This window comes from Erythrolamprus reginae, chromosome 9 (assembly GCF_031021105.1).
Source record: "Erythrolamprus reginae isolate rEryReg1 chromosome 9, rEryReg1.hap1, whole genome shotgun sequence".
In the NCBI taxonomy this organism is placed as follows: domain Eukaryota; kingdom Metazoa; phylum Chordata; class Lepidosauria; order Squamata; family Dipsadidae; genus Erythrolamprus; species Erythrolamprus reginae.
In genome coordinates, this window is record NC_091958.1 from 41,963,354 (window position 1) to 41,977,218 (window position 13,865).

Genomic DNA, 13,865 nt, shown 5'->3' on the forward strand with positions numbered 1-13,865 from the left:
GAGGTCCAGAGGAGCCTTCACGGGGTTTGAAAGCGATTTCAATTTGCGGCACGGAAATTGTCGCCGTTTTGAGTGAAAGGATTGCATAGCTCCAACCGAGAGCCCCCCCGCCCGCCACTTACTTACTTACTTACTTACTTACTTACTTACTTACTTACTTACTTACTTACTTACTTACTTACTTACTTACTTACTTACTTACTTACTTACCTACCTACCTACCTACTTACCTGTCTGTCTATCTATCTATCTATCTATCTATTATTTGATTTGATTTGATTTGATTTGATTTGTATGCCACCCCTCTCCGGAGACTCGGAGCGGCTCACAACAAAAAACACAGTACAAATCCAATGGTTAAAAAGCAATTTAAAACCCTTAATATAAAAACAGTCATACATCCCAGACAAAAAACATAATACATGAAGCGGGGACAGCCCGGGGGAATCAATTTCCCCATGCCTGATGGCAGAGGTGGGTTTTAAAGAGTTTGCAAAAGGTGAGGAGGGGGGGGGCAGTCCTAATCTCCGGTGGGAGTTGATTCCAGAGGGTCGGGGCCACCACAGAGTAGGCTCTTCCCCTGAGTCTCGCCAGACGACATTGTTTCGTCGACGGGACCCGGAGAAGGCCCACTCTGTGGGACCTAACCGGTCGCTGGGATTCGTGCGGTAGAAGGCGGTCCCGGAGATATTTCCTAAAATACACTTCTCCCTGGGGGTCCCCAAAGGGTCGTGGATGATGAAATTTCAGCAGTCAATCCACCCTGCAGCCATGAAACGGCGTTTCCTGCATCCTCTCTGGGATGTTTTCTTTCCTCTTTTAAAATTCTTAATAAAGTGCTGACAAAAACCATGAAAAGCCGGCGAGTTTTCGGAGAGGGGCAGCATACAAATCTAATAAATAAATAAAGTCCCTTCTGCTAAGTTCGCTGATTCTTAAGCTTATGCAGTGACTATAAATGTATCGTGGTTATATGGACTTGAATGTTTTTCTGCAGTTTTTACTTGTGAATTGGTATTATGGTGAACGACCCCCAGTGAGGGGTGTGATATAAAAATACCTTTGATTTTCTGCTTTTGGCTTCTGACTTGATCAGGTCTGCCTTGAACTGAGGACCAGAGAATGGCTCAGGCTGGTTCAAGAAGGCAGCTCTAACCATGATTGGTGATCAAGGCTTACAGCCTGAGGATTCCTTGTCCTCGGGCTCTTCAATTTCTCCTATCAAATAGCAAATTTGGGGTTATTTTTGCTCTTGTTCCCCTGCAGGGCTGAAAAAATAACCTTAATCTCCCCTTCAGGTAGAACAAGTTGAAGAAGCCAAGGAATTCATCAGCCTGCAAATCTTGATCCTTGATCATGGTTAGAGCTGTCGTGAGCCATTCTCTGATTCTCAGATCAAGGCAGGCCTAACTGATCTCTTATTTATAAACAAGTCATAGAAACATAGAAGACTGACGGCAGAAAAAGACCTCATGGTCCATCTAGTCTGCCCTTATACTATTTCCTGTATTTTATCTTATAATGGATATATGTTTATCCCAGGCATGTTTAAATTCAGTTACTGTGGATTTACCAACCACGTCTGCTGGAAGTTTGTTCCAAGGATCTACTACTCTTTCAGTAAAATAATATTTTCTCATGCTGCTTTTGATCTTTCCCCCAACTAACTTCAGATTGTGTCCCCTTGTTCTTGTGTTCACTTTCCTATTAAAAACACTTCCCTCCTGAACCTTATTTAACCCTTTAACATATTTAATGTTTCGATCATGTCCCCCCTTTTCCTTCTGTCCTCCAGTCAAATAAAGAAGGGAGAAAATTTTAGTTGTGTGGTTCTAGTCACCGAAGCCCTTACAATATTGTTTTTGTTTGCGTTTTCCTCCTAGAATCCGATCAAGTACTTGAGCAAAATACAGTGGAAAAGCAAATTGGAAAAGCTGTTGGGCAAAGTGATGTTTGGTTCCGCTTTAATGAAGGCGTTTCCAATGCAGTTCGGAGAAACATTTATATTAAAGATTTGCTCTAGCAATTAAAAAAACCCAAAAAAACAAAATAAGGGCATGAAAAATCAGGCGAAAGGAGGACATTTTAAATGTATTTTTTTGTATGAAATCCTATTTTGGAGTAAATAAAGACATGTTTAGTATTGCTTTATTTCATTTATAAACTTATTACACTCGTGCAGTTTTTTACTGCAAAACTGAATTTCCTAAAATACAAAAGAAAAATGCTTATAAAATGTATGTTTACATCTAAAAAAAAGAAAGAAGGAAGACAGCAAACAAAATTAGATTTACAAGAAAGATCAGTTGGTGTGGTTCCTAAGAAGGACTTTGATTCTGCTTCACTCGTTCGGATTACAATTAATTCCCATTCTTTTAGTTAAAGTGATTCAAAATAGAAATTTTGAATCCCTGCACGTTTATTCCTCCCAATGATTCCCAAATCCTGAACTGACAGGTTTAAATTGAACGGGTCCGAACATACTGCAATGTGGCATTGAAAGATCCACTCGTTCTGTGCCCACGAGGATAAGCCACGTTCATCCTGGTTCTCTCCCACCACGCGACAGATGGCCGGGCCCCATTTTCTCCCCCAGGAGGATAATCCGGCTTTCTGCAGGACAACCCCTTGGGAGCAAACCCACCGCCAGGATCTGGGAGGCAGAACCCCAGAGGGAGCCACTGGGGGGAAAGGCCACCTCCAGGACCCCCTTCAGCCACACCCACCCCAAGAATTAGGAAGCCTTTACCCAATCCCTTACACACACCAGGCTCCAGCACTAAAAAGACTATAGCCAGAGTGGCAAGCAAGTGATTTTGGAGCCTTCTGCCTTTATGCAAATTTGGCGCATGTCCGAAGGAAAGCATTGGTCAATCGGGGAGGGCGCTGGGCTAGGAATGTGGGTTAGAGGATTGTGCATTTTCCTCTTTCCACCCAGGGGTTGTTTTTCATCCGTTCTGGGTTCAGAAATGGATCTTCTGGGATCCCATCCTCAATCCACTTAAGGAATCTAGAAAGGAACAGAAAGCAAACAGATGAAGCTGTCATCTCCAGGAGTAACATTCTCATCTTTAAAAATTATTATTATTATTATTATTTATTAGATTTGTATGCCGCCCCTCTCCGTAGACTCGGGGCGGCTCACAACAATAACAAGAACAATGTAAAAAACAAATCTAATAATTTAAAAAACACTAAAAACCCCATTATTAAAAGCAAACACACACACAAACATTCCATGTATAAACTATAGGCCCGGGGGAGATGTGTCAGTTCCACCATGCCTGCCGACAGAGATGGGTCTTAAGAACTTTACGAAAGGCAAGGAGGGTGGGGGCAACTCTGATATCTGGGGGAGTTGGTTCCAAAGGGTCGGGGCCGCCACAGAGAAGGCTCTTCCCCTGGGTCCCGCCAAATGACATTGTTTAGTTGACGGGACCCGGAGAAGGCCAACTCTGTGGGACCTAACTGGTCGCTGGGATTCGTGCCGCAGAAGGCGGTCCTGGAGATATTCTGGTCCGGTGCCATGAAGGGCTTTATAGGTCATAACCAACACTTTGAATTGTGACCGGAAACTGATCGGCAACCAATGCAGACTGCGGAGTGTTGGTGTGACATGGGCATATTTAGGAAAGCCCATGATAGCTCTCGCAGCTGCATTCTGCACGATCTGAAGTTTCCGAACACTTTTCAAAGGTAGCCCCATGTAGAGAGCATTACAGTAGTCGAGCCTCGAGGCAATGAGGGCATGAGTGACTGTGAGCAGTGACTCCCAGTCCAAATAGGGCCGCAACTGGTGCACCAGGCGAACCTGGGCAAAAGCCCCCCTCGCCACAGCTGAAAGATGTTTTGAGGTTAAACTACTTCTAAATACTAAGGAAATGGCAGTACTGTATTAGAATAGAATAGATTTTTTATTGGCCAAGTGTGATTGGACACACAAGGAATTTGTCTTGGTGTATATGCTCTCAGCATACATAGTTAAAAGCAATGTGATGGGAGAATTTAGAGAAATAAAACAAGCAGCGATAGAAAGCGCTCAGGCGGTAATGGTCTTGGGTTGGAAGGATGCGACAAAATGGACAATGCAAAATTGGTACCGGTACAGGGTGGATCACATTCAATTTGAGATTATGGATAAAAGGATGAATTCAGTTAATGAAACTGATTTGCGACAACTGATGGGACGATGCGACAAGCTAAGACGATATATGGTCGGTAGAATCTGAGACCAAGCTACAAGGAACAAATAGGAATCACTATCATATGTAACAGATATTTTGCTCGAGTTAAAATGGTATGTATACCAATCACAGAGCACTTGTGTGTCGTATGTGTGTTCATATTTTATAAAATAAATTTTAAAAAATAAATACAGTTGCAAGCAGGAATTTCTAGGAAAGTCACGAGAAGTTGTAAGGAGCGGTAGAATTTTGTTTGAGAGCCTTAATTTTTTGCATTGTCCATTTTGTCATACAAATCTCTGGATGGCTGCATTTGGAATAATGGTATTCGAGAATCTCCAAAGCAGAGGAAAGCAGAGGCAATTTTTTTCCAGAGGGGCAAGTATTGTCAGCAGTGGAATTCTCAGCCTGATTTCCCTGCTTATCAATAGGTTATTCTGACCAAAATTCATCCTCCGGCTTGGTTTGGTCTACTTCAACACCCGGAATGTTGGAGAAACTCAAAACATGGCCTGTGTTTGGCTGCAATTTGCCAGATTTCAACCTGTATCTTTCTAGTTCTAACAAAATTAAATCTGGAAATTTATTTTTATTTATTTATTTATTACTTAGATTTGTATGCCGCAGATCTCTCTACTCATTTCCTAAGTTTGCATTGGATCCTGCTCACCAAGCGGGTGGAGTTCACAAAGTACACTAGATGTAAATAACCAAAACTCCCAACCATGTTTTGAATGCAGCTGTTCATTATTTAACTGGTCAAGTTGTACTGAACCCAAACAAAAAGATTTAACATGTCATTACTGGAACAAAAACTGAATAATCAAAATTCCCACTAGCGCCCACCACCACCTTTTATTGCACATTTCCCAATCATTTTCAAGCCTTTTCTTTGCAACTTTAATAATAGTAATAATAATAATAATAATAATAATTTATTAGATTTGTATGCCGCCCCTCTCTGAAGACTCAGGGCGGCTCACAACAATAATAAAAAAACAATATAACAGTGAAACAAATCTAATATTAAAAAGATATATAAAACCCCAACAATTAAAAAACCATACAGCACATTCATACCAAACATGAAATATAAAAAAGCCTGTGGGAGGTGTCTCAGTTCCCCCATGCCTGGCGATATAGGTGGGTCTTGAGTAATTTGCGAAAGTCAAGGAGGGTGGGGGCCGTTCTAATCTCCGGGGGGAGTTGATTCCAGAGGGCCAGGGCCGCCACAGAGAAGGCTTTTCCCCTGGGTCCCGCCAAACGACATTGTTTGGTCGACGGGACCCAGAGAAGGCCAACTCTGTGGGACCTTATCGGCCGCTGGGATTCGTGCGGTAGAAGGCGGTTCCAGAGGTATTCTGGTCCAATGCCATGTAGGGATTTACCAACACTTTGAATTGTGACCGGAAACTGATCGGCAGCCAGTGCAGGCCACGGAGTGTTGTAGAAACGTGGGCGAATCTAGGGAGCCCCATGATTGCTCTCGCGGCTGCATTCTGCACGATCTGAGTTTCCGAACACTTTTCAAAGATAGCCCCATGTAGAGAGCGTTGCAGTAATCGAACCTCGAGGTGATGAGGACTGGAAACACAAAGCTTGTGATATTCTGGTTCCCTTTTTGCACAAAATAATATCCAGTTAACTCACTCGGGAATTGTTTTGGATGACACCTCCCTCTTGTAAGCCAACTGATACTTAAGGCTTTCAATTTCCTTTTTCCACTGGGGGAGTTCCCACTCGTCCATGGAGCCTGGGCTCTGCCGGTTTTTCGATCAGGGAAGGAGGAAGGAGGCCTCTCTGAAGAGAAAAAACAAAGGGAAAGAAGGCTTCGGTCATCTCTAGTCACACCCCAGTATTCCTGTTCCAAAGAACTTTGGACAAACATTACTCCCATCATCATTATTATTTACTAGATTTATATATCATCAGGTTTTCTGCCTGCAATACAGGAAGCCTACAACAAGTGACCACAATGGACTCCACAATCTCTGTTTGCTAATTGTTGCTACCTTTGTTAAATAAACTTTGCCCCTTTTTGCGACCATTCCTGCCATGGTTGTTAAGAGAATCACTGCAGTTGTTAAATGAGCAACACGGTTAAGTCAACCTGGCTTTCCCGAGGAAGTTGGCCAGTGGCCAAGCTTTGTTGTGGCCCAGACGCCAAGCAGCCCCATAGACCCTCCACTTGGCATCTCAGGGGCCGTTTTCTTTTCAGGCCTGTCCCGCGAAGCCAAGCCTCAGTGGTCATCAAGGGCAGCGGTGGTTCTCCTTGACTTTCCTCTCCTGCAAAGAAGGTCCTCAGTTGCAGGGTTCGGATGACTAATGTCTTGCCTGAGAGCTGAGGTGGCTGGGGACTATGGAAAAAAAGCAAGACGTGTGCAAGTGGTAAAGATCTAAGAGGTTGTTTTGGAGTCCTTTGCCGGTGAATGCCGAAGGAAACCTTGGCTACCAAGTCTTGGTTTTCTCATGGGATTTGTGCAGCTGGGGACCTATAATCCAGCCGTCCTTTCTCTGGGGTTTCCAGGCTTGCCAAGGTTCTGCTGGAGGTTGAAGGTCACCCTCCTTCTGCAAAATGGACCCCTAAACACCATCATTCAGAGAAGAGAGGTAGGGGAGATCCAAAGATATGCCAGCCACTAATGAGAGCTTTCCAACTCAAGAGGTGATCTGGGTGAAATAGGCAGTGTTTCCCAACCTTGGCAACTTGAAGATATTTGGACTTCAACTCCCAGAATTCCCCAGCCAGCGGATGCTGGCTGGGGAATTCTGGGAGTTGAAGTCCAAATATCTTCAAGTTGCCAAGGTTGGGAAACACTGAAATAGGGGATCTTTCAAATAAGCAGTTTTTCAGCAAAACTGTTCTTTTTTTAAAAAAAACAAAAAAACTTAAGCTTACATTTATTGCCAGTAAATATTTTTTTTCTTCCATTTCTTTCATATATTTTTTTTCATATGGAAAGAAATTTCCATTTCTTTCATATATTTTCTTTCATATATTATATATTTTGGCAAAGAATTATTATTTTTTTCTCTCCAATCACAGTACAATAAGAATTATGATAACAACATCAAATTATTTTACAATAAATCAATTTCAGGAAATTATGGAATACAACGCTACCACCTTCACTTTTGACATCTGAATAAAAATAGCTGCCCAATTTTTTAATGCTATAGAAATATACTATTAACTAAGACCCCATTTAAGCTGTTCCGAATTCTAGTACAGTAGTCCCTCGCTATACCGCGCGTCACCTACTGCGGCTTCACATCATCGCGGGTTTCTGAGGAAGTCGATCGGCAGATTTAAACAGCCCGCCAAACTCAATCGGCAGGTTTTTCCAAAAAAAAAAAATCTAAAATTGTAAATACTGTATTTAAATACTGTATCTAAAATAAATACTGTGTGGGAAGGGTTTGTAAACACTTCAAACAATGAAAACTTACCAAACAATTACAATATAAATACTTAAATAAGTACTATCAGTCGATAAATTCCCCATCGCGGATTTCACCTATCGCGGCCGGGTCTGGAACGTAACACCAGCGATAGGTGAGGGACTACTGTATCACACATTGAGTAGACTGAAATGTTTCAAGTCTCTCCTAACCGCTTCCATATCAATTTTCATACATAATCAATACCCTTTACAAAAAGTTAACGCCTATTCATAAAATACCCTTAAAAAAACATTTTAAAAATTCTTACAGTAGCGTAGTCAAAGGAGAAAAAAAAAACCCAACAATATCACCAAATATTGCCTAATTAATCCAATTACCAAGCTAATTACTAATTGCTTTATATAAAAAATTTCAAGGTTATTGAGGTTACGAAGTGACTGCAGCATTCATGCATTTCAGCATTTCAAAGGCTCGTCCCCAAGGTTCCCTGGGCCAACTGGGAAATAAAGCTCTCCCACCTCACAATTTGCATCATTTATCTGGTGGCATTAGCATTTAACTAACAAATCCTTCTAAAGGCTGGGGGTGGGGGACAAGCAGCTGCTGTTGGCAAGATGAAAATGCAAAATTTAATCGGATGCAAAGAGCTGCTTTGGCTGACTTGCGTTGGTGGGTAACTAAAGGGCAGGTGGCCGTCTGCTTCCAAAGCAACCGTCCTCTCTCTGGGCCTCCGAGCCCGCCCAGGCAGAGCTGCCCAACCACGATTGTATTTTATTTTATTTTATTTTATTTTATTTTTTTATTTTTTTTATTTTATTTTTTTTTTATTTTTTTTTGTTATTTTATTTATTTTATTTATTTTATTTTATTTTATTTTATTATTTTATTTATTTTATTTATTTTATTTATTTTATTTATTTTATTTATTTTATTTTATTTTATTTATTTTATTTATTTTATTTATTTTATTTATTTTATTTATTTTATTTATTTTATTTATTTTATTTATTTTATTTATTTTATTTATTTTATTTATTTTATTTATTTTATTTTATTTATAGAAACATAGAAACATAGAAGACTGACGGCAGAAAAAGACCTCATGGTCCATCTAGTCTGCCCTTATACTATTTCCTGTGTTTTATCTTAGGATGGATATATGTTTATCCCAGGCATGTTTAAATTCAGTTCCTGTGGATTTACCAACCACGTCTGCTGGAAGTTTGTTCCAAGCATCTACTACCCTTTCAGTGAAATAATATTTTCTCACGTTGCTTTTGATCTTTCCCCCAACTAACTTCAGATTGTGTCCCCTTGTTCTTGTGTTCACTTTCCTATTAAAAACACTTCCCTCCTGAACCTTATTTAACCCTTTAACATGTTTAAATGTTTCGATCATGTCCCCCCTTTTCCTTCTGTCCTCCAGTCCAGACTATACAGATTGAGTTCATGGAGTCTTTCCTGATACGTTTTATGCTTAAGACCTTCCACCATTCTTGTAGCCTGTCTTTGGACCCGTTCAATTTTGTCAATATCTTTTTGTAGGTGAAGTCTCCAGAACTGAACACAGTATTCCAAATGACACAGTATTCCAGTATTATTTTATTTATTTTATTTTATTTTATTTATTTTATTTATTTTATTTATTTTATTTATTTTATTTATTTTATTTATTTTATTTATTTTATTTATTTTATTTTATTTATTTTATTTATTTTATTTATTTTATTTATTTTATTTATTTTATTTATTTTATTTATTTTATTTTATTTATTTTATTTATTTTATTTATTTTATTTATTTTATTTATTTTATTTATTTTATTTATTTTATTTATTTTATTTATTTTATTTATTTTATTTATTTTATTTATTTTATTTATTTTATTTTATTATTTATTATATTTTATTATATTTATTTTATTTGTATGCCACCTCTCTCTGTAGACTCGGGGCGGCTAACAACAATAATAAAACAACATATGACAAATCTAATATTTAAAATAACTAAAAACCCTTATTAAAAGCCAAACATACACACAAGCATACCATGCATAAATTGTATAGGCCTGGGGGGAAAAGGAATATCTCAATTCCCCCACGCCTGACGACAGAGATGGGTTTTAAGGAGCTTACGAAAGGCGAGGAGGGTGGGGGCAATTCTGATCTCTGGGGGGAGCTGGTTTCAGAGAGTCGGGGCCGCCACAGAGAAGGCTCTTCCCCTGGGTCACACCAGATGACATTGTTTAGTCGACGGGACCCAGAGAAGGCCAACTCTGTGGGACCTAACTGGTCGCTGGGATTTGTACGGCAGAAGGCGGTCCCGGAGATATTCTGGTCTGGTGCCATGAAGGGCTTTATAGGTCAGTGTTTTTCAACCAGTGTGCCACGGCACACTAGTGTGCCGTGGAACATGGTCAGGTGTGCCGCGAGAGGGGAGAGAGAGAGAAAGCAAGAGAGAGAAAAAGAGAGAGAGACACTGAGGGAGAGAGAGCAAGAGAGAGAGAGAAAGAGAGGGGGGGAGAGAGCAAGAGAGAGAAAGAAAGAAAGAGAGAAAGAAAGAAAGAGAGAAAGAAAGAGAAAGAAAGAAAGAGAGAGAAAGAGAGAGAAAAAGAAAGAGAGGGAGAGAGAAAGAAAACAAGAGAAAGAAAGCAGAGAGAAAGAGTGAGTGAGAGAGAGAGAGAAAGCAAGAGAGAGAGAAGGAAAGGAAGGGAGAGAGAGAGAGAAATGAGAGAAAAAAGGGGAGAAAAAAAATGAGAAAATGACTGAGGCAGAGAATGAAAGGAAAGAGAGAGAAACAAAAGAGAGGAAGTGACTCTTGATTTAAAGCATATGATAAAAAGCACCCAAAGAATAAGAGAGGAAAACCCCCAGCCCTCACCTGTTTTTGGAAATGGTTCAAGAGTGTGTATACACACACACACACACACAAGGGGGAGATAATATGTATAATATGTATTGTCTTAGAGTGTCATTTTGGTTGGTGGAGTGCCCCAGGATTTTGTAAATGTAAAAAATGTGCCGCAGCTCAAAAAAGGTTGAAAATCACTGTTATAGGTCATAACCAACACTTTGAATTGTGACCGGAAACTGATCGGCAACCAATGCAGACTGCGGAGTGTTGGTGTAACATGGGCATACTTAGGGAAGCCCATGATTGCTCTCACAGCTGCATTCTGCACGATCTGAAGTTTCCGAACACTTTTCAAAGGTAGCCCCACGTAGAGAGCATTAACTTAAAAAAGGGGACACAATCATTTACGTTTCTTGGGCAGCCAGGCATGAATTTGCGTGTGGGCATTTTCTACGGGAGGTTGTAGAACAGAATACAAACTTCATTGCCACTTTGAAAGTACAGTACGTCAATCAGCATACGTTAAAATGAAATTCTATTTTGAATGTAGGCATAATACGTGGACGCTGTCATCCAATTTTGGTTGAGGGGGAAGTGCAAACGCCAGGCCAATCTCATGTGATCCAAAGATATTTGTGGTAGCAAAAATGAGGATTTTTAAACTTTCAGAAATATCTGGAGGACACAGATTGTCTGTGGAAGCCTCCATCTGTGCACTCAGCAGGATTCAGAATAGAAGGCGTTACCGTTCTTTTCTCTTCCACCTTCTGGAGTTCTTCTTAGGCCGCCATCCGTGAGCTGTGACCCCAGAGACACCCCTCGCTCTGGGGCGGGAGTCCCCAAACATGGCAGCTTTAGGACTTGTGGACTTCAACTCCCAGAATTCTCCAGCCATCTCTCTACATGGGGCTACCTTTGAAAAGTGTTCGGAAACTTCAGATCGTGCAGAATGCGGCCGCGAGAGCCATCGTGGGCTTCCCTAGATTCACCCACGTTTCTGCAACACTCCGTGGCCTGCACTGGCTGCCGATCGGTTTCTGGTCACAATTCAAAGTGTTGGTTATGACCTTTAAAGCCCTACATGGCATTGGGCCAGAATACATCCGGAACCGCCTTCTACCGCACGAATCCCAGCGGCCGATAAGGTCCCACAGAGTTGGCCTTCTCCGGGTCCCGTCGACCAAACAATGTCGTTTGGCACGCCCCAGGGGAAGAGCCTTCTCTGTGGCAGCCCCGGCCCTCTGGAATCAACTCCCCCCCAGAGATTAGAACGGCCCCCACCCTCCTTGTCTTTCGCAAATTACTCAAGACCCACCTTTATCGCCAAGCATGGGGGAGTTAAGATATTCTTTCCCCCTAGGCCATTACAAGTTATGTGTGGTATGTTTGTGTGTATGTTTCGTTTTACTATAAGGGTTTTTAGTTGTTTTATTAATTGGATTGTTACATGCTGTTTTTTTATCATTGTTGTTAGCCACCCGAGTCTGCGGAGAGGGGCGGCATACAAATCCAATAAATAATAATAATAATAATAATAATAATGATGATGATGATGATGATGATGATGATGTTGCCAAGTTTGGGGACACTTGCTCTGGGGGTTCTATATCTTCTCTTCTCTTCTTTCTTAGATATATTTTACTATGTGTATGCTCACTAAAACCCTCATTGTGTAATGGACAAAATCAATCAATAAACAATAAACCTCTGTCCTCCATTGAGGATGTTGCAACTCTCCAGTCCCAAGAATTGTGCATTGCCCTCCCGTATCATTGCAGTGCTAGCAATGTCCAAGACCAAGCTCCAAAGCTCTTCCTCCCCTCCTTTTTAAAAGGCCAATAATGTCACTTTCCCCCAAGGTGTCTCTCCTTGGATCATCAACCGTTTCCTCTCTCTTAGTCAAGATGAGGTTGAGAATGGCTGGCTCCTTTTGTTTCTTCTTCCAACTTCTGGAACATGAAACTTTCACGATCGGTTTCTGGAGTTGTGTTACAGTAAGCATTGGCGATCTCCCATTATGAACACCCTTGAAAATGTCAAAAATACATCAACACCCTTGAAAATGTCCAAAGATACTTCACCAGAAGAGCCCTTCACTCCTCCACTCGAAACAGAATACCCTACGAGACTAGACTTTCAATCCTGGGCCTAGAAAGCCTAGAACTAAGACGCCTTAAACAAGATCTAAGTATTGCCCACAAGATCATATGCTGCAACGTCCTGCCTGTCAGAGACTACTTCAGCTTCAACCACAACAACACAAGAGCACACAACAGATTTAAACTTAATATTAACCGCTCCAAACTTGACTGTAAAATATATGACTTCAGTAACCGAGTTGTCGAAGCGTGGAACTCATTACCGGATTCCATAGTGTCATCCCCAAACCCCCAACACTTTACCCTTAGATTATCTACGGTTGACCTATCCAGATTCCTAAGAAGTCAGTAAGGGGCGAGTACAAGTGCACTAGAGTGCCTTCCGTCCCCTGTCCTATTGCTCTCCTATATCTCCTATACCTTTCTTCTATTCCTATATCTCTTCTTCTATTCTTTCATTGATATGTTCTATTCCTATATCTTCCTTTCTATTCTTTCATAGATATATTTTACTATGAGTATATCCTCTATAATCTTCATCATGTATTTTACTGTGTGTGTGTGTGTGTGTGTGTGTGTGTGTGTGTGTGTGTATTCGGGTTTCTTCCCGTATAGGATTTGGAAATTTCTGGCGACGTTTCGATGAGGTCCCACTCATCATCTTCAGGCTGGTGTTTCTGTCCTTGTTCTAAGGCGAACACTGCGAGACCTAAGCTGCCTTCCTTCTATAAATACTGGTGGCTGGGTGTGGTTTGATGGCTCAGCAATTGCCTGCTGTGTGGAAACTTCCTGGTGAGTCAGTGGGGTAACATCTGGGGTCATTGATGTAGCTGAAGTATGCTGATTAGTTAATGGTTGTTGATTAGGCGTGATATCCTAAGTAGTTGGAGCTTGCAGGCTACTTGATTGTTTTGCAATATGTGTTCTGAGTCTAGTTTCTGTTTTTATGGCTGGGTTACGTTTGAGGGCTGGTTTCCAGATGTCTGGTAGGCGGGAGGTATCATCCCACTTGTTCTCCTGTCCTATAGTCTCTCCTATATCTCCTATATCTTCTCTACTAAATCCTCTATAACAGTGGTTCTCAACCTTTCTAATGCCATGACCCCTTAATACAGTTCCTCATCTTGTGGTGACCCCCAACTATACGTTTAGCACCAATTCTTCCAACAGATCTTTAAGCTGATTGGCAAGAGGTCAGAGAGACACCCCCTTGTAAATGCCTGATTGGTTGGATTATAAAAATATGTTCCAAGATGTCAGAATAGAAGCTTTAGTTGCTAACACCATTGGAAATTTGACTTTTCCCATGGTCTTAGGCAACCCC

At 41.1% G+C, this 13,865-nt stretch overlaps 2 protein-coding genes across 2 annotated transcripts in view; one reads left to right on the forward strand and one right to left on the reverse strand.

Annotated features, from left to right (window-relative positions):
- Positions 1-2,151, forward strand: part of CHTF18 (chromosome transmission fidelity factor 18) — a 45,957-nt gene extending 43,806 nt beyond the window's left edge. Inside the window, exon 22 of the mRNA XM_070760923.1 lies at positions 1,884-2,151. Coding sequence (XP_070617024.1) covers positions 1,884-2,023 — 140 coding nt within the window. The 3' untranslated portion in view covers positions 2,024-2,151. The remainder of the gene's footprint in view (positions 1-1,883) is intronic.
- A 676-nt stretch (positions 2,152-2,827) lies between these two features.
- GNG13 (G protein subunit gamma 13) lies at positions 2,828-5,958 on the reverse strand. The gene is made up of 2 exons (XM_070760926.1): positions 5,835-5,958; positions 2,828-3,010 (listed from the first exon to the last, which is right to left on the reverse strand). The coding sequence occupies exons 1-2, from the start codon at positions 5,930-5,932 to the stop codon at positions 2,905-2,907; spliced, it is 204 nt and encodes a 67-aa protein (XP_070617027.1). The 5' UTR covers positions 5,933-5,958; the 3' UTR covers positions 2,828-2,904.
- Positions 5,959-13,865: the final 7,907 nt, after the last annotated feature.

Coding starts and splice junctions, on each gene's coding strand:
- GNG13 (XM_070760926.1), bottom strand. CDS start 5,932: ATGGACGAGTGGGAACTCCCCCAGTGGAAAAAGGAAATTGAAAGCCTT. Junction 3,011..5,834: donor TCATCCAAAACAATTCCCGA/GTGAGTTAACTG, acceptor GTTCCTTTCTAG/ATTCCTTAAGTGGATTGAGG.